At 43.2% G+C, this 20,316-nt stretch overlaps 1 protein-coding gene across 7 annotated transcripts in view; it reads left to right on the top strand.

Moving 5' to 3' along the window:
- The window catches only part of ABHD6 (abhydrolase domain containing 6, acylglycerol lipase), a 114,690-nt gene that overhangs the window by 73,114 nt on the left and 21,260 nt on the right, over window positions 1-20,316 (top strand). For all 7 annotated transcript variants that reach the window (XM_060161474.1, XM_060161473.1, XM_060161475.1 and 4 more), the window contains 2 exons: window positions 5,646-5,710; window positions 13,804-13,956. In XM_060161474.1, the coding sequence (XP_060017457.1) occupies window positions 13,838-13,956 (119 nt within the window). In that variant the 5' untranslated portion in view covers window positions 5,646-5,710; window positions 13,804-13,837. The remainder of the gene's footprint in view (window positions 1-5,645; window positions 5,711-13,803; window positions 13,957-20,316) is intronic.

The following is a 20,316-nucleotide window of genomic DNA, read 5'->3' as shown; positions in this document are numbered from 1 at the left end:
TTATTTTTTTATACAGCAGGTTCTTATTAGTCATCAGTTTTATACACATCAGTGTATACGTGTCAATCCCAATCGCCCAATTCATCCCACCCCCACCCCCACCCGCCCACTGCTTTTCCCCCCTTGGTGTCCATACGTTTGTTCTCTACATGTGTGACTCAACTTCTGCCCTGCAAACCGGTTCATCTGTACCATTTTTCTAGGTTCCACATGCATGTGTTAATATACGATATTTGTACTTCACTCTGTATGACAGTCTAGATCCATCTACATCTCAACAAATGACCCAATTTCATTCCTTTTTATGGCTGAGTAATATTCCATTGTATATATGTACCACATCTTCTTTATCCATTCGTCTGTCAATGGGCATTTAGGTTGCTTCCATGACCTGGCTATTGTAAATAGTGCTGCAATGAACATTGGGGTGCATGTGTCTTTTTGAATTATGGTTTTCTCTGGGTATATGCCCAGTAGTGGGATTGCTGGATCATATGGTAATTCTATTTTTAGTCTTTTAAGGAACCTCCATACTGTTCTCCATAGTGGCTGTATCAATTTACATTGCCACCAACAGTGCAAGAGGGTTCCCTTTTCTCCACACCCTCTCCAGCATTTGTTGTTTGTAGATTTTCTGATGATGCCCATTCTAACTGGTGTGAGGTGATGCCTCATTGTAGTTTTGATTTGCATTTCTCTAATGATTAGTGGTATTGAGCAGCTTTTCATGTGCTTCTTGGCCATCTGTATGTCTTTCTTGAAGAAATGTCTATTTAGGCCTTCTGCCCATTTTTGGATTGGGTTGTTTGTTTTTTGAATATTGAGCTGCATGAGCTGTTTATATATTTTGGAGATTAATCCTTTGTCCGTTGATTCGTTTGCAGATATTTTCTCCCATTCTGAGGGTTGTCTTTTCGTCTTGTTTATGGTTTCCTTTGCTGTGCAAAAGGTTTTAAGTTTCATTAGGTCCCATTTGTTTATATTTCCATTATTCTAGGATGTGTGATTTATGTCAAAGAGTGTTCTTCCTATGTTTTCCTCTAAGAGTTTTATAGTGTCCAGTCTTACATTTAGGTCTCGAATTCATTTTGAGTTTATTTTGGTGTATGGTGTTAGGGAGTGTTCTAATTTCATTCTTTTAAATGTAGCTGTCCAGTTTTCTCAGCATCACTTATTGAAGAAACTGTCTTTTCTCCACTGTATATCCTTGCCTCCTTTGTCATAGATTAGTTGACCATAGGTGCGTGGGTTTATCTCTGGCTTTCTCTCTTGTTCCATTGATCTATGTTTCTGTTTTTGTGCAAGTACCATATTGTCTTGATTACTGTAGCTTTGTAGTATAGTCTGAAGTCAGGGAGTCTGATTCCTCCAGCTCTGTTTTTTTCCCTCAAGACTGCTTTGGCTATTTGGGGTCTTCTGTGTCTCCATACAAATTTTAAGAGTTTTTGTTCTAGTTCCGTAAAAAATGCCATTGGTAATTTGATAGGGATTGCATTGAATCTGTAGATTGCTTCGGGTAGTATAGTCATTTTCACAGTATTGATTCTTCCAATCCAAGAACATGGTATATCTCTCCATCTGTTGGTATCATCTTTAATTTCTTTCATCAGTGTCTTATAGTTTTCGGCATACAGGTCTTTTGTCTCCCTAGGTAGGTTTATTCCTAGGTATTTTATTCTTTTTGTTGCAATGGTAAATGGGAGTGTTTCCTTAATTTCTCTTTCAGATTTTTCATCATTAGTGTATAGGAATGCAAGAGATTTCTGTGCATTAATTCTGTGTCCTGCGACTTTACCAAATTCATTCATTAGCTCTAGTAGTTTTCTGGTAGCATCTTTAGGATTCTCTATGTATAGTATCATGTCATCTGCAAACAGTGACAGTTTTGCTTCTTCTTTTCCAATTTGTATTTCTTTTATTTCTTTTTCTTCTCTGATTGCTGTGGCTAGGACTTCCAAAACTATGTTGAATAATAGTGGTGAGAGTGGACATCCTTGTCTTATTCCTGATCTTAGAGGAAATGCTTTCAGTTTTTCACCACTGAGAATGTGGGTTTGTTGTGTATGGCCTTTATTATGTTGAGGTAGGTTCCCTCTATGCCTCACTTTCTGGAGAGTTTTTATCATAAATGGGTGTTTAATTTTGTCAGAAGCTTTTTCTGCATCTATTGAGCTGATCATATGGTTTTTATTCTTCAGTTTGTTAATATGGTGTATCACACTGATTGATTTGCATATATTGAAGAATCCTTGCATCCCTGGTATAAATCCCACTTGATCATGGTGTATGATCCTTTTAATGTGTTGTTGGATTCTGTTTGCTAGTATTTTGTTGAGGATTTTTGCATCTGTATTCATCAGTGATATTGGTCTGTAATTTTCTTTTTTTGTAGTATCTTTGTCTGGTTTTGGTATCAGGGTGATGGTGGCCTCATAGAATGAGTTTTTGAGTGTTCCTTACTCTGCAGTTTTTTGGAAGAGTTTGAGAAGGATGGGTGTTAGCTCTTCTCTAAATGTTTGATAGAATTCACCTGTGAAGCCATCTTGTCCTGGACTTTTGTTTGTTGGAAGATTTTAAATCACAGTTTCAATTTCATTACTTGTGATTGGTCTGTTCATATTTTCTATTTCTTCCTGGTTCAGTCTTGGAGGGTTATACCTTTCTAAGAATTTGTCCATTTCTTCCAGGTTGTCCATTTTGTTGCCATAGAGTTGCTTGTAGTAGTCTCTTAGGATGCTTTGTATTTCTCCGGTGTCTGTTGTAACTTCTCCTTTTTCATTTCTAATTTTATTGATTTGAGTCCTCTCCCTCTTTTTCTTGATGAGCCTGGCTAATGGTTTATCAATTTTATCTTCTCAAAGAATCAGCTTTTAGTTTTATTGATCTTTGCTATTGTTTTCTTTGTTTCTATTTCATTTATTTCTGCTCTGATCTTTATGATTTCTTTCCTTCTGCTAACGTTGGGTTTTGTTTGTTCTTCTTTCTCTAGTTCCTTTAGGTTTAAGGTTAGATTGTTTATTTGAGATTTTTCTTGTTTCTTGAGGTAGGCTTGTATGTCTATAAACTTCTCTCTTAGAACTGCTTTTGCTGCATCCCATAGGTTTTGGATCATCATTTTTCATTGTCATTTGTCTCTAGGTATTTTTTGATTTCCTCTTTGATTTCTTCAGTGATCTCTTGGTTATTTAGTAACGTATTGTTTAGCCTGCATGTGTTTGTGTTTTTTTCCCTGTAATTGATTTCTAACCTTATGGTGTTGTGGTCAGAAAAGATGCTTGATATGATTTCAGTTTTTTTAAATTTACTGAGGCTTGATTTGTGACCCAAGATGTGGTCTATCCTGGAGAATGTTCCGTCTCGCACTTGAGAAGAAAGTGTAATCTGCTGTTTTTGGATGGAATGTCCTATAAATATCAATTAAATCTATCTGGTCTATTGTGTCATTTAAAGCTTCTGTTTCCTTATTTATTTTCATTTTGGATGATCTGTCCATTGGTGTAAGTGAGGTGTTAAAGTCCCCCACTATGATTGTGTTATTGTCGATTTCCTCTTTTATAGCTGTTAGCAGTTGCCTTATGTATTGAGGTGCTCGTATGTTGGGTGCATATATATTTATAATTGTTATATGTTCTTCTTGGATTGATCCCTTGATCATTATGTACTGTCCTTCCTTTTCTCTTGTAACTTTCTTTATTTTAAAGTCTATTTTATCTGATATGAGTATTGCTGCTCCAGCTTTCTTTTGATTTCCATTTGCATGGAATATCTTTTTCCGTCCCCTCAGTTTCAGTCTGTATGTGTCCCTAGGTCTGAAGTGGGTCTCTTGTAGACAGCATATATATGGGTCTTGTTTTTGTGTCCATTCAGCAAGCCTGTGTCTTTTGGTTGGAGCATTTAATCCATTCACGTTTAAGGTAATTATCGATATGTGTGTTCCTATTACCATTTTCTTAATTGTTTTGGGTTTGTTTTTGTAGGTCCTTGTTTCTCTTGTGTTTCCCACTTAGAGAAGTTCCTTTAGCATTTGTTGTAGAGCTGGTTTGGTGGTGCTGAATTCTCTTAGCTTTTGCTTGTCTGTAAAGCTTTTGATTTCTCCATTGAATCTGAATGAGATCCTTGCCAGGTAGAGTAATCTTGGTTGTAGTTTCTTCCCTTTCATCACTTTAAGTATATCATGCCACTCCCTTCTGGCTTGTAGAGTTTCTGCTGAGAAATCAGCTGTTAACCTTATGGGAGTTCCCTTGTATGTTATTTGTCGTTTTTCCCTTGCTGCTTTCAATAATTTTTCTTTGTCTTTAATATTTGCCAATTTGATTACTGTGTGTCTCGGCATTTTTCTCCTTAGGTTTATCCTGTATGGGACTCTCTGTGCTTCCTAGACTTGGGTGGCTGTTTCCTTTCCGATGTTAGGGAGGTTTTTGACTATAATCTCTTCAAATATTTTCTCTGGTTCTTTCTCTCTCTCTTCTCCTTCTGGGACCCCTATAATGCGAATGTTGTTGCGTTTAATGTTGTCTCAGAGGTCTCTTAGTCTGTCTTCACTTCTTTTCATTCTTTTTTCTTTATTCTGTTCCGCAGCATTCTGTCTTCCAGGTCACTTATCCGTTCTTCTGCCTCAGTTATGCTGCTATTGATTCCTTCTAGTGTAGTTTTCATTTCAGTTGTTGTATTGTTCATCCGTGTTTGTTTGTTCTTTAATTCTTCTAGGTCTTTGTTAAACATTTCTTGCATCTTCTCGATCTTTGCCTCCATTCTTTTTCCGAGGTCCTGGATCATCTTCACTATCGTTATTCTGAATTCTTTTTCTGGAAGGTTACCTATCTCCACTTCATTTAGTTGTTTTTCTGGGGTTTTATCTTGTTCCTTCATCTGGTACATCTTGTCTATTTTTCTGTGAATGTGGTTTTTGTTCCTCAGGTGCAGGATTGTAGTTCTTCTTGCTTCTGCTGTCTGCTCTCTGGTGGATGAGGCTATCTCGGTGTTATTTTTTTATGTTTAATTCCTTGACCCCTCTGGAATAATTCAGGGGTTTTGTGACCTTCAATCACCCATCTACCTTTCTCCTCATTTTTCTGCTGCAGTGCCTTTGCCAGCATCTCTGCTCTGTCCAGCCCTGTTTTTGAGCTTTGCGGTCCCCTCTCTGTAGCCACTCTAATAGAAATACTGTATTCATTTTCCCATTGGTTGCCACCTTCCTCTCATTCCTTTCTGAGTATAACTTTAGGTAACCCTAATCCCAGATGGAGAAGGGGAGTTTTAATCTTTATTTGAAGGTCTTAGTTAAGTTTCAAGCCTTCAGTATCCCCTCTCACCCAAGCATCCCTGTTGCCCTTATTGCCTTTCTCGCTCCTGCAGGCCAGGTATCACCAGCTCAGTCCCTTGCTTTATCCTTATTGCAGATTCCTTCTTTGACCTTCACACCCTCCTGGCCAAGCTCTTTATCTCACTTGCCCTGCCTACCCTTGGTGCAGGTTGTTTAATTAGGGGAGGTGACCTGACCCGGAGGGAACTTTAAAGCCACAGGATATTTGCACTTCTCCTGTGCCGAGGAGGAGATGTTCTGCCTCCCCGGTTGGTTGTTAGCCCTTCATTCGTATTCTCTGATATGATTTAATGCTTTGTCATTTTCTTTCCTGTGATTCCAGAGTCTCAATTTCAGCTTCTGCCAGAGCCAGTAGCCGTTGGGAAAGAAGGCTGTGCTCTTCAAAGAGTGAGTATAGATTTTTAACACCATATATTACGGGATGGGCGGGCGGGCAAGGCAGCCCTTTAATGAGACTGGGGCTACTCTGTAAGCTCCCTGGCACCCTTCTGCAGGCCAGCCTGTCTGGGGGCAGAAGTGTTCTCTGGTTCAGTAGGTCTGGTGGGGAGGGGATTGGGCACCTGAAGATTTTTAAAGCTCAAGATATATATCCAAAAGCCCTCCCTGCTCAAAGACTGTGCCTGGAGCAGGGCTCTGAGTTTGAAGGGAGTCAAGAAGACCTGGGCCTGTGGGGACCAGGATGCTTTCCTGCGGAGTGTGACACTTGAATCAGCCCCAAAGACAGAGAGGAGTTCATCAGGCAGGCGGGAAAGAAGTGCTCCACACGAAGGGGACAGTGTGAGAAAGATGAAGTGTGAGGCTGTGTGGGGCTTTTGTGGGGGCAGGAGTTGGATGTTTGGGGTGCAGGCGGAGGTGGGGGCCGGGATCATACGGAGTACTCAGAGTTCACACTAGACCAGAGCCCCCTGTCCTTGGCGTGAACTGAGAAGATTCCTCTGGCAGCTGGTGGTGGAAGGACTGAACGGGGTGTGAAAGAGCAGTCTTCACAGAAGTGGGAGCGAGGAGAGATGACGACCTGGACGCAGTGTGGCGGCCGAGGGAGCTGTGGTCTGACTCCTACGACGTCTCACACCTGGTGGGAATGTTTCTTCCCCCACGACGTTCCTAGTAAATGTTAAGCCAAAGGAATTGGTTGCACAGGCTTTCGGGGGGTGTGGACACCCTAAATCTGTGCTGTCCAACGCAGCAGCTCCTATTTATATGTGGCTCTCAAGCGTTCACAATGTGATGGATGTGACTGAAGGACTGAACTTTGAATTTTATCTAATTAGTTTACATTTAAATAACCACCTATAAACAGTGCAGTTTGTCTAGACTCAGACGGGTCGGCTCCAGTGCTGGCACCTCCTTGTCTGACAGGAGTGTTGAGCAAGGAGGAAGAGTGAGACATGCATCGGAGTCTGGGAGGCCAGACTGATGGGGATACTGTTGGCAGAAATCGACAGGTCAGGAGCAAGGGGAGAGATGTACCTGAGACCTTGTAGGACAGGACTTTTGGGTCATGGAGATAGTGAAGCAGGCTTTTGGAAAAGTCTGGAAGAAGGTCCTGGCCAGGTATGTTGATTTTTGCGTTTCCTGTAGGAGGGAGTGGCAGAGGGTGTAGATATGGTGAGCTCTTCAAGGAAGACAATGAAGAGCTCATCATGGGACTGTTCAAGGGGAAAAGTAAGGAGCGTATCATGGGAATATCCAGGGGAGAGCGGGAGCAGAGAATCTTAGGAACCAAGCTTTGCATGCTCAGAGCCATGGCTTGTTTGAACAGCAGGGGTGTCTGAGCTGCAAAGTACAGAGGAGGAATGGGCTCAGCCAGAGTGAGGGGGAGACAAGGCCAGGAGGGCAGAGGTGAGCACCTTATGGCAGCAATCCTAGGGTCATGCCACACGTTCAGTGATGACTGGGCAGGCTTAACTACTTCCTTGGAACTTTCAGTGCGATTTTCCTTCGTGATGGAGAAGATTCCTGTGACAAGGCGTTAGAGCTGCTCATTTCTCAAATTACTCTATCTCATCAATCCTGGGGCTTCCATACAAGAGAATCTTAGTATCTTTTTTAGCTGTTGGTCATTAGTAATAGGTTTTTTTTTTTTTTTTTTTTTTGCGGTACGCGGGCCTGTCACTGTTGTGTCCTCTCCCGTTGTGGAGCACAGGCTCCGGACGCGCAGGCTCAGCGGCCATGGCTCACGGGCCTAGCTGCTCCGTGGCATGTGGGATCGTCCCGGACCGGGGCACGAACCCGTGTTCCCTGCAACGGCAGGCGGACTCTCAACCACTGCGCCACCAGGGAAGCCCTAGTGATAATTTTGAGGAATTGGTTTATCTTTATAAGAACCTAGTTTCAGGACTTCCCTGGTGGCGCAGTGGTTAAGAATCAGCCAGCCAATGCAGGGGACATGGGTTTGAGCCCTGGTCCGGGAAGATCGCACATGCCGTGGAGCAACAAAGCCTATGTGCCACAGCTACTGAGCCTGCGCTCTAGAGCCCGCGAGCCACAACTACGGACGCCCGTGTGCCTAGAGCCCATGCTCCGCGACAAGAGAAGCCCACGCACCGCAACGAGGAGTAGCCCCCGCTTGCTGCAACTAGAGAAAGCACGCACGCAGCAAGGAAGACCCAACGCAGCCAAAACTAAATAAATTAAATAAATAAATAAATAAAAATTATTGAAAAAAAAGAACCTAGTTTCAGAAATCAGTGTTGGGTAGATGCAACAATGTTTAACAGCTGGGATTTTATACTCAGATTTCAAGAACTTAGTGCTTTTTCCAGGTGGACAACACTGTGGAAAGAATTTTCATATTGCAGAGTTAAAGAAAAAAATTATGAGCAGCACTGGTTAGTTTGTTGTTGTTTGTTGTTTTTTGGTGTTTTTTGGGTGTGTTGGTTCTTAGTAGCGGCACATGGGCTCTTCGTTGTGGTGTGCGGGTTTTCTCTTCTTTAGCTGTGGCACGCGTGTTCCAGATCACGTGGGCTCTAGCAGGCTCTGTAGTTGAGGCACTCAGGGCTTAGTTGCCTGCACTGTGAGACGGATTCTTTACCACTGGACCACCAGGGAAGTCCCAGCACTGGTTAGTTATTCAAAGACACCAGCAACAATAAGGTAACAAGTTGTTAACTTGTAAAGTTAGCATGTTACATCCTCTTAAAATAGTTCTGGAGAAGTGCAAAGAATGTCTATGGGAACACTGAACTCCGGGTCTTTTGTGTAACTGATGTACAATAAATATCTGCTTAGCAAGTGCTGAGAGAAGGCAAAGGTAGCATGAACCAGGCACACCTACAGGATTGGACTGAAATGCAGCTCATGCCAGGTACCAGTCAGGTGACCTTGGGGGCATTTGTTAACTTCTGTAAGCTTCAGTTTCTCCATCTTTAAAATGGGAGAAATGCTTCTTACTCCCAGTGTTGTGCAGGATAAAATGAGAGGATGTGTGTGAACCATCTACACGGGGCCTGGCATACAGCAGTCGTCCAGTACATGGAGGCTGTCGCTCTTCTATCTTTGGCTATGGTGGTAGTGGCCATGGTCATTATTGTTGTTGCTATAGTTATTAAAATAATCATGATTTTGAAGAGACCAGGACTTTAGTTTGTCAAAATTGATGGCATATGATGTCCAGGGGAAGGCAAGATTCTATAAAAGTGTTTTACATTCTATTTATTCTTGGAATTTTGCTTTATACCTTAAGATTAAAGTATCAGAACTCAGGATGACGGGTTTTAAAAGTCAGTGAGAACATTAAAAGACAGTTGTGACACGTTATGCCTGACCTCTAACCCCTGACTAAACCTGGGAACATGAGTCCAATGTTTATCTAGATCTACTGATTAATTTTTGTCCCTGCGTTCAGAGATAAAGGCCCTGAATGCACAGCTTGGATGTTAACAGGGGAAGGCCACGTGGGAGCCTCCGGTCTCGGGGTGAGAGTGTGTTACCCTCCCTGGTACCATAAAGACCAGCTCTCCTTCCTGATGTCCCCTCGTGTCAGACTGTGCTGCAAAGCCGCTGAAATCACTGTCATTAACACTGGGGTGTCTCACGTGACACAACAGATACGTAAAACAAGTTCATTTCTCTTTTTCAGTCTATTCAGCCATTATCAAACACCAAAACGTTATCAAACATTAACCACGCACCAGATATTTCCCAGATACTGTTTTAGGTTTTGGGGAAAATGTAACAGGGAACGAGATTCTCGTGGGGAGCGAGCCAGATCCTACTCTTCAATTGTCTGGCATAATTTCAGAAATGTTTTAAGTCACCAGAGTAGGAAAAGGCAGATGAGATGTTTTGGACGAATGTTCTCATTGATAGATGAGGAAACCAAGGTCTCCCAGCCGGTGCGTGGAAGAGCCAGCGGAGCGCCCCACCCCCAGCCGCGTGCCCATCCATCACACACATCTGCCCCAGTGGCAGCCATTCATCTGTCACCACCATGATGTTCACCAGATCCGTGAATCACCTATTAGTATTTTTCTTTAACTCATTTCCTTCTTTTAACTTAGATTAATGTGCATCGCTACCATAAACTGAAAATATCCATAAAAATCAACACAACGTTATTAAATAGCTAGATACCGTTGCCTGCGGGAGGCTCAAGGGTTAGAAAGCTATTTTATAACCACACTGAGAGTTTCTCTTTGACCTAAGCAGGGCGGGAAAAGAACTGCAAAGAGATGACTTTCTCAGTGTGAATGTGAGTGTTACCTGATGCTGTGTAGCCCTGAGTGTTCTGCCCCCTGAAGTCATCTCGCAAACATCAGTTGTTTGGTCCCTGTGCTTAGGGAAACTCCACGCTCTACCCCTTAGTTGATGTTCAGTCATTGATGATTCTGGGTTCACAAGGCTTCAGTTTTTCTGTGTCCAGCCTTGGGTACGTAGAACATCCTATAAACAAACCCCAGCAGGGTAGGGCAGCTGCCTTTTCAAAGGCTGGGGCAAGTCCTTTGTAAAACGAAGGATGTTGCAGAGGTAGGAATAATGGTCAGCTCTTTATAGAAAACTCAGAAAACATGAGTGTCTTCACTCAGGGCCTGTCTGTATTTGATGTCATCAGGGAAAGTGTGCAGGATTCTTTGTAACAAGTCCAAGCCTTGCTAAATTGATGATGCTCTGCAAAAGCTCCTTAGTAAAGACTTTATTCTGCCGTTAAATGGAGGATGGAGCCAGATAAACCCTTCCCCCAAACTGACTGTGACATCCCTAGCAGGCATTGATGAAGCCATGAGGTTTCTTTTTGATGATCATGACTTCACGTTGGGGCTCCCATCTCCAGTGTCAGAGTCTGTGACATCTATGGCTTTGGGCACAAAATGTTCTAATTCCTAGTCTAAAATAACAGCATGCAGTTAACTTCCTGCAGCTCAGGAATTAGAATTCACGGCGGCCCTCAGCAGTTTTTAAGGCCTTTATGTGATGTGGAAAAGTCCTCTTGAATCCGACAGTTCCCATCTTCACCAACTCTTGTGACCCACACTATTCAAATAGATTCGTAAAATACCCTTCATTCTGTGATTAATTTGCTTACCCCTTGACAGTGGGGCCTTTGTAGCATCGTAAATTGTATCCAGCATTAAATAGGTGACTCCTCTGGGGAGTTTTGTAATTATTGAAAGAGAGAAAAGTCAGGTCTCTTATAGCATCATTGGGAATGGTTGTCCCTAAAACAAATAGGATTGAACCCATTTTGTAACTTTGATTTTCATTAATTCATTTGCACCTTATTTGTGTCCTGTGCTTATTCTAGGCACTAGAAAGAACATGTATGATTATTCCTACCATCTAGGAGCTCTGGTTCTGGGAGGAGAAAGAGGCCAGTGATATAAGTGTGCTGGAAAAAGTATTTACAGTGACTGAGAAACTGAGAGGACAGTTAAATCAGAAACACAGACAGTGCTTTTGCCCCTGAGAAGGCGGCAGCTTTCATTACCCTAGACTCAGTACTGTCCCCGGATAGAGTGTGTGTGAAACTGAAAGGAACCATCTAACCCACCTACAGATGTATCTGTTTCCCCCTCTAGACCGAGGGGCTTGTTTCACCAAACCTCTCACAAGAGACCAAACATCTAAATGGAGATGTCACATCTTCATGGAGAAATCAGTGGGTATTTAAAAGCAGAGAGGTTACAAAGATTGAGAAAAGGCCATTTGAAAAAAATTAGACCAAGTGGAGTTAGGAGCAAAGAGAGTGGGTTCAAGCCAGAAACTTGTTTTTTAATCATGACTACCAGCTGAGTGACCTTGGGCAAGTTACTTAACCTCTCTGTGCCTTAGTTGCCTCAACCTATAAATATAGGGAATAAAACACTCACCTTGCCTGTCTGATGGAGTTGGTGTGCTCTATCAAGGGTTAGCAAATTACAACCTGAAGGCTGTTTTTTACAATACAATTTTATTGGCACACAGTCACACCCATTCATTACATGTTGTATGGCTGCTGTCTCGCTACAAGGGCAGCTTGAAGAGTTGCGACAGAGACCTTATAACCCACAATGCTGAAATATTTATCATCTGTCCTTTACAGAAAAAGTTGGCTGACCCCCATGCTCAGTGGTCATACTGTGCCATCTTGAAATCATCATAAAACACACATCAGTTGATAGAGGTGTATATGGGACAAAGCCTTCCATTTCACAGGAAATATAAGGAAGACCATGATTTGCTAGATGTTTGCTTTTTCTTGAAGAAGCCTCTTTTTTATGTTAGTGAGATGCACACTTAACACAAGTGGCCAAGTCCTCAGATGGCAAAGGGCCACACCTGACTTACAGATCCTTGCAGAAGTTGTTTTCTCTATTGGGGAGGATGACGGGACTTGAAATATTTTTTATTCCATGAAAAAAAAAAAAACATGTTGTGAGTGAGTTCATGAGACAGGACTGGGTGCGGACCTCTAATTCAGTGGTGATTTCTAGAGTGCCTAGAAATGGGTCAGGCCCTAGTCTGAATGCTGGGGATACAGTCCCTCCCCTCCTGGAGCTCACATCCTAGCCTTCAGATGTGTCCACCAAGTCTATGGAAGGACATCAGAAAGTATACTGAAAACTCTGCTGTTCTAATGTGTTCCCTCCTAACGTTTTACTGTATATTACTTATATGTGAAGTCTATGCCTGTACATGATACATAAGCAAAGATTTTAAAGGGTAGACCGTGAAAAGCAAGTCTCCCTCTATCCCTGACACCCATCTGATTCCCACCTCAGATGCAACCACTGTTGCTGGTTTCTTGTACACCTTCCAGTGATAGTCTGTATATAGATAAGCATCCATGTGTACATGTGTATGTTTTCCTTCCTCTCCTCCCTTCCTCCCTTCCTTCCTTCCTTCCAGGCCTTCTGTCCTCCCTAACTTTTCATTTTTAAAAATTGCAAACCTAAGGGCTTCCCTGGTGGCACGGTGGTTGAGAGTCCACCTGCCGATGGGGGGGACGCGGGTTCGTGCCCGGTCTGGGAAGATCCCACATGCCGTGGAGCGGCTGGGCCTGTGAGCCATGGCCACTGAGCCTGCGCGTCCGGAGCCTGTGCTCCGCAACGGGAGAGGCCACAACAGTGAGAGGCCCGCGCACCGCAAAAAAAAAAAAAAAAATTGCAAACCTAGTAGGAAAGTTAGAGGTTACCAGTACATTTCACCACACTTACTTTATTTCTCCCTCCCCTACACACACATGCACGCATGCACACACACACATGGGCAAACCCAGATGCACACACGCATGCACACACGCATGTGCACAATGCACACACAGATGCACACACGCTCACACACACGCACATATACATTTTTTCTCTCCTCAACTTTTAAAAGTGAGTAGCAGATATTACTATTCTTTATCCCTTAATACTTCAGCAGACGCTAGGAACAAGGACGTTCTCTTACATATAAACATAACCACAATTTCATCACCACACTCACTAATACAATAATATTGTCTAATAACCAGTCCTTACTTACATTTCCCCAGTTGTCCCCAGTTTCCTTTATAGCTTAAAAAAAACTCCAGGGTCATCTTAAGGATTCCTCATTACATTTAGTTGTCCTGCCTATTTAGATCTTTTAAAGCACTTGCCTCCTGATCCTTGCTCTCATTCTGTGTCATTCACTTCTCTGTTCTGCTTTGCTTCTTCACCTTGTCTCCTGAGATGGACTTTCTTTTTTTTAAATTAAAAAAAAAATTTTATTTATTTTTGGCCGCATTGGGTCTTTGTTGCTGCACGCAGGCTTTCTTTAGCTGCGGCGAGCTGAGGCTACTCTTCGTTGCAGTGCGCGGACTTCTCATTGCGGTGGCTTCTCTTGTTGTGGAGCACGGGCTCTGGGCGCGTGGGCTTCAGTAGTTGTGGCTCACGGGCTTAGTTGCTCCAGTGCATGTGGGATCTTCCCGGACCAGGGATTGAACCCGTGTCCCCTGCATTGGCAGGCGGATTCTTACCCGCTGCGCCATCAGGGAAGTCCCTGAGACGGAGTTTCAATACTGTCTCTCTCTTCAGCCCCTGCAGGTGTCAGCCAGCCCTAAAGCGCAGGATGGATCTTGACGTGGTTAACATGTTTGTGATCGCGGGCGGGACGCTGGCCATCCCGATCCTGGCGTTTGTAGCCTCATTTCTCCTGTGGCCTTCGGCACTGATAAGAATCTATTACTGGTAAGTTCGTTTTATAGTTCAAGTTTTCAGGAGTATCATGACCATGCCACCTTCTCTGCTCGTCCTTTTTGGTTGTGGCTGTTCAACATTTATCATGAAATATTTCAAACTTACAGAAAAGTTGAAAGATGTCCTTTCTTGAATGTTGGGAGTATTCCTGAAGTAGTGGTAGCTTCTCCCCAGGTAAATTCTTCCAGGTTTCTGATGGTGTCTTTACTCAGGAGACCACCCTGTCTCCCAACATCACTGATTCATGGTAATTCCTTTGGTTTTTCTTGGCCGTTGGATTCTGATCCAGTGATGTCTTGACAGGTACAGTGAAATACACTGAAAAATGAGTTAGAAAGAGTAGGATCGTGGAGATGGCATGGATAGGACAGAATGGTTTTAGATGTTTTTAAAAGCAATCATTAGTTGCGCCCACCCAGGGACGCCAAAAAAAAAAAAAGTGTTCATTAGTAAAGTGACGGAAAAGAAGTTTCCAAAACTTCTGTCATTCTTGAGTCACCTTTATGTTTCTTGCTCTATCTGCATACCACCTCTACTTTTCTTTTGTATTTTCTTTAGAGTGACTTTTTAAGAAAACCTTCAATCAGTTTAAGAGTGACATATCACTACCTTAAGTGGAAAGCTTGCCATACATACCAAAAATATTAAATTAATATAAGAAAGTAAAAATAAGCACAATGCCATTAAACTCTGTTCATAAATTCTAGCCTAGATACCATTGCCTACCAAAGACTCTCTCCTTTCTCTGTGTTAAAAAGTCTGAGAGGTGTGAAAGGTATAGAGCCTTTCTCCTTGATGGAATCAGAAGGTTAACAGTTGAAAAGAGAGAAGCTTTCTCATGATGTGCCTCAGGGACTTTTCATGCCACAGTCCATTTACCAAATAAAATCACCTCTCACACTCCCATGGTTTCATCCCATGATGAAGGAAATACTGAAATAGACCTGGTTCCTCTCTGTGCCATAGGGAAGCACACTGAGATTTAATCACAACTTCTGAAACTTAGGACTGCGTTCTGTGCCCTGAGAAAAGAATGCAGGGAGGTTGTGCCTGTGCCCTTTCCCTGCCCTCCGTTCTGGCTCCCTTTTGTTTCATTAGAGTGTGGAATTTTCCGCCTGCCAGCCAGGCTCTGATCCTTGAAAAGAAGCTAATTGAACAGAAGGGAGCTTTCATGTTTCACTCACTCTTGTGGGGAGGTGATGACCCCTTCCTAGGGTCACCCAGGACCCACCTCCGCATTGATGAAGCTAAGACTCTGCCTGCTTAAATGCCATAGCCCTTGAAGCACTGGCAGTAGGAGTGCTTTGGGGCCAAGGCTCCCATGTGGCCCCTGACGTGGAGAGGCCAGAGTGGTGTGCCCCTCTCCACCCTTGAAGTGAAGCAGAGAATGCCGTTCAGCGACGTGACCCATAACCACGTATATGGCTGCATGCAGAGGTGTGATTATTCTACCCACCGCATGCGGAAACCAGCCTCTGCTGCAGAGCCCCCCAACACCCACTTCCTGGGGCCATCGCGGAGAAGGCTTTCAGAGTCAGAATGTTAGAATAAGTTTGATGCTTGATCTTTCAAGAGAAAATTAACTTCATAGCAAATAATTGACTTTTTTGAGTTAAAATTCATATAATTTAAACTTCACCATTTTAAAGTGTACATTTAATTGGCTTTCACCGTACTGTGAATTACCACTATCTAATTGAGAACATTTCCATCTCCCCCAAAAGAACCCCCATACTTGTTAGCAGGTACTCCCAGTTTTCTCCTCTCTTCATCCCCTGGTAACTAGTAATCTACCTTCTGTCTCTTTGGATTTGCCTGTTGTGGACACTTCATATAAACGAGATCGTACAATTTGTGTTTTTTGGGGTCTGGCTTGCGCTTTTCAAGGCTTACCCATGCTGCAGCGTCTATCTGTACTTTGTTCATTGTGATGGCTGAATAATGGTCCATTGTATGGTTATACCACATTTTATTTATCCAAATGGACGTTTGCGTTGTTTCCACTTTTTGCTATTATGAATAATGCCTCATAGCAAATAATTCACTCTTATGAACAAGTGATACCACCAAAACCCAGAGAGGCCCCACAGAGAACATTCAGTCCTTTATTATTTGACAGCGCAGATGCAGGTGACCTTAAAGCCTGCCCATGCCTGTCACTTCACTCAGAGCTGTAGCTGGAGGATGAACACAGATCTCTTTATTTTGTGAACTCAGCCACACAGGCCAAGAAGAAACCCAGTTGGCTGGGGAGGATGAAAATCCTAGAAATCCTTTGGGATTATGCCGGGTAGCGCTGTGGCAGAGGGGCTGTGATTACGGTAATAGCACCTGTAATGCCATTGCAGGGTCGCTGGAATTCCTGTGAGCGGCTTCCCCCACCCCACTGAAACGCACAGCCTGTTTGCTTCACATCATCTCACCGCAAGTGACACTTTCACAGTGGTTGTCATAGGATGAGCAGCTTTGCTGTGAGCCACTTAATGTCCCTTAACCACAGCTACTCCTCCAAAGGCCTTCATTTACTCAGCTGCCCGTAATGACCACCCAAAGGTTCACCCTGCAGACCTGGCTTAGCCAAGTTAATTTTCAGGATTGCGATGTGAACAGGAACAGCAGGCAGTAGAGGTAGCTGGGCATCCCTGATACCCCAAGCCACGCTGCCGAGTGAGCGTATGGGTATGAGGAAGGCATCTCGGGGCGCTCTTGCCTGGACTTCCCTCTAGGTCTTCGGAGTTCCTCAGGGCACAGTGTCCCCGGTGGGTCACAGCCAGCCTTCAGAGAACTCTCTCTGGGTCTAAGTGTCCCTGGAGCATGGCTAGCACAGTTCCACAGAGATGGGGACTGTGATAGCTCCTTCAGGAGATGGCAAACACGTGGCTGTGAGAGTCCACAGACAGCCACGCTGGAGATGCCGTGGCCACTGTGGGTGACATCAGGGGCTGCTCTGGCTTTCGTTTTCTAAACTGTCAAAACTGTTCACCGGGGCTTCCCTGGTGGCGCAGTGGTTGAGAGTCCGCCTGCCAATGCAGGGGACGTGGGTTCGTGCCCCGGTCCAGGAAGATCCCACATGCCGCGAAGCGGCTGGGCCCGTGAGCCATGGCCGCTGAGCCTGCGCATCCGGAGCCTGTGCTCCGCAACGGAAGAGGCCACACAGTGAGAGGCCCGTGTACCGCAAAAAAAAAAAAAAAAAGATAAGAAATCATACATACAAGAGAGAGAAGAGGATAATTGGAAAAGAAGAAATAAAACTGATGTTGTTTCTGATGGCATGATTGTGTACATAGGAAGTCCAGAAGAATCTATCGATAATTTGTTAAAATTAAAAATGTGAGGGGCTTCCCTGGTGGCGCAGTGGTTAAGAATCTGCCTGCCAATGCAGGGGACACGGGTTCGAGCCCTGGTCCGGGAAGATCCTACATGCTGCAGAGCAACTAAGCCCGTGCACCACAACTACTGAGCCTGCACTCTAGATCCCGCGAGCCACAACTACTGAATCCACACACCACAACTTCTGAAGCCCGTGTGCCTAGAGCCCATGCTCTGTAACAAGAGAAGCCACCACAATGAGAAGCCCGTGCACCACAACGAAGACTAGCCCCCGTTCACCACAACTAGAGAAAGCCCGTGCGTAGCAACGAAGACCCAAAGCAGCCAAAAATAAATAAATAAATAAATAAATAAATGTGAATTTGGCAAGATTGCTAAATACAAGATAAGTATACAAAAATCAGTTGTATTCTTACATAATAGCAACAAACAAATAGAAAATGAAAATATCTTGTATCAACAAATATAAAATACCTAAGAATAAATCTAAAGAACCATGTGCAAAGCCTTTACTCAGAAAACTACAGAGTATTAGTGAGAGAAATTTTGAGCGACCTAAATTAATGGAGGGGATAGACAATATTTGTGAGTTGCAAGACTTTCCAATAGAGAGATGTCAGATTTCCCTACAGTGACCTGTAGATTCAGTGTACACACATTTTAAAATCCCAGCAGGTTTTTTTCTTATGGAATTTAATAAACTGATTCTTACATTTATAAGAAAAAGCAAAGAGCCAAATTAAGCAAGACAGGGCTTCCCTGGTGGCGCAGTGGTTGAGAGTCCGCCTGCCAATGCAGGGGACACAGGTTCGAGCCCTGGTTCGGGAAGATCCCACATGCCGCGGAGCAACTAGGCCCGTGCGCCACAACTACTGAGCCTGTGCGTCTGGAGCCTGTGCCCCGCAACAAGAGGCCGCGACAGTGAAAGGCCCGCGCACCATGATGAAGAGTGGCCCCCGCTTGCCGCAACTAGAGAAAGCCCTCGCACAGAAACGAAGACCCAACACAGCCAAAAATAAAAATAAATAAATAAAAATTAAAAAAAAAAAGTAAAAAAAATTAAGCAAGACAGTCTTGAAGGAGAATAATATTAGATGATTTACACTACCAGCTATCAAGACTAATTACTAAGCAATAGCAGTCAAGACGGTGAAATTGGCACAAAGGACAAATAAACCAACGGGACAGGAGAGTCTGGTAGCAGGTGTACATAGATACGGTCTCTTGAATTGTGACAGGTAGCACTGCTCTGCAGCAGGGAAAGGGGACTAGGTTAACTAGATATCCATCTGAAAAAAAGTCAAACTTGACCCCTTTGGCAGGTAGAATTACTAAAACAGCCCCACCAAGAACTACCTCCATAATCCCCAGAACCTGTGAGTATGATGAAATATCACTCCTACGGTTATGTCGTATTATATACACTTGACCTAAAGATGGGGAGATAATGGCCAATAAACATGTGAAATGATGATCAATTTTGTTGGCCCTAAGGGATATTCAAATTAAAACCACAGTGAGATACAATTTCACACCCATCAGAATGGCTAAAATGAAAAGGGCTGACTGACAATTCCAAGTATTGGCAAGGATGTTGTATTAGTTCCCTAGGGCTGCTGTAACAAATTGCCACAGACTGGGTGACTTTCAACAACAGAAATTTATTCTCTCACAGCCCTGGAGGCTAGAAATACTAAACCAAAGTGCTGGCAAGGTTGGTTCCTTCTGGACGCTCTGAGGGAGGATCTGTTCCATTTCCCCGTCCCTAGCGTCTACTGGTTGCCAGCAACCCTTGGCATTCCTTGACTTGTAGTTGTGTTACTCCAGTCTCTGCCTCTGTCTTCACATGGTGTTCTTCCTTCTGTGTGTTTCTGTGTCCTAATTTCTCTCTTATAAGGACACCAGTCGCATTGGATTTGAAGCCAGCCCTAATCCACTATGACCTCAACTTAACTTGACTACATCTGCAGAGACCCTATTTCCAAATAAGGTCATATTCACGGTTTCCAGGTGGACATGAATTCTAGCGGGATACTATTAACCCACTACAGATTTGCAACAACTAGAATCTGGTGTATTGTTGACTGAAGTGTAAACTGGTTCATCCACTTTGGAAAATTGTTTGACAAAATGACCCACTAATTTCACCCAACAGAAGTGTGTATATGTATTGATCAAAAGATATATACAAAAATGTTCCATAGCAGCTCCATTTATAACACCTCCAAACTGGAAATACCCAATGTCCATTAACACTGTAATAGATAAATGAATTGAGGTATAGTCATACCATTATTCACACAAGGGAGTACTATATAGCTATGAAAATGGAAAGAAGTAATGCTACATTTTACAACATGAATGATCCTTACAAACATAATATTGAGTGGAAGGAGTCAGATACAAATAAGAACTTATTGTATGATAAAATTCTAAAACATGCAGAACTCTCCTGTTTGAAAATGAGGTAGTGGGTACCTTTAGGAGGTATTAATGGGGAGGGGCATGGGGTGGATATCTGGGATGCTGGTCATAGTCTAGACCTTGATCTGGGTGGCAGATAATGGGTTCATTCACTTTGTGCAGATTCATCAGGCTGTACACTTATAATATGTGTACTTTTCTGTATTATTTATACTTACATTGAAAGTTTCTCTAAAAAATAACAGTGAAGGATGTAGAGAAATTGGATCCCTCATATACTGCTAGTGGAGAATGTGAAATGATGTAACCACTTTGGAATACAGTCTGGCAGTTCCTCAAAGGTTTTTTTTTTAAAAGCTACTATATGACCCAGGAATTCTACTCCTACATGAACTGAGAACACCCAAGAGAACAGAAAACATATGTCCATAGGAAAACTTGTATATGTATGTTCATAGTGGCACTATTCCTAATAGCTCAGAAGTGGAAACAACCCAAATGTCCATAACAGATGAATCGATAAACAAATATGGCATATCCATATGATGGAATATTATTTAGCCTTAAAAAGGAATAAAATACTGATATATTCTATAA

Source organism: Lagenorhynchus albirostris, chromosome 10 (genome assembly GCF_949774975.1).
Source record: "Lagenorhynchus albirostris chromosome 10, mLagAlb1.1, whole genome shotgun sequence".
In the NCBI taxonomy this organism is placed as follows: Eukaryota; Metazoa; Chordata; class Mammalia; order Artiodactyla; family Delphinidae; genus Lagenorhynchus; species Lagenorhynchus albirostris.
Note: the sequence above shows the minus strand (reverse complement) of the source record. Positions and strands in the feature narration are given on the sequence as shown.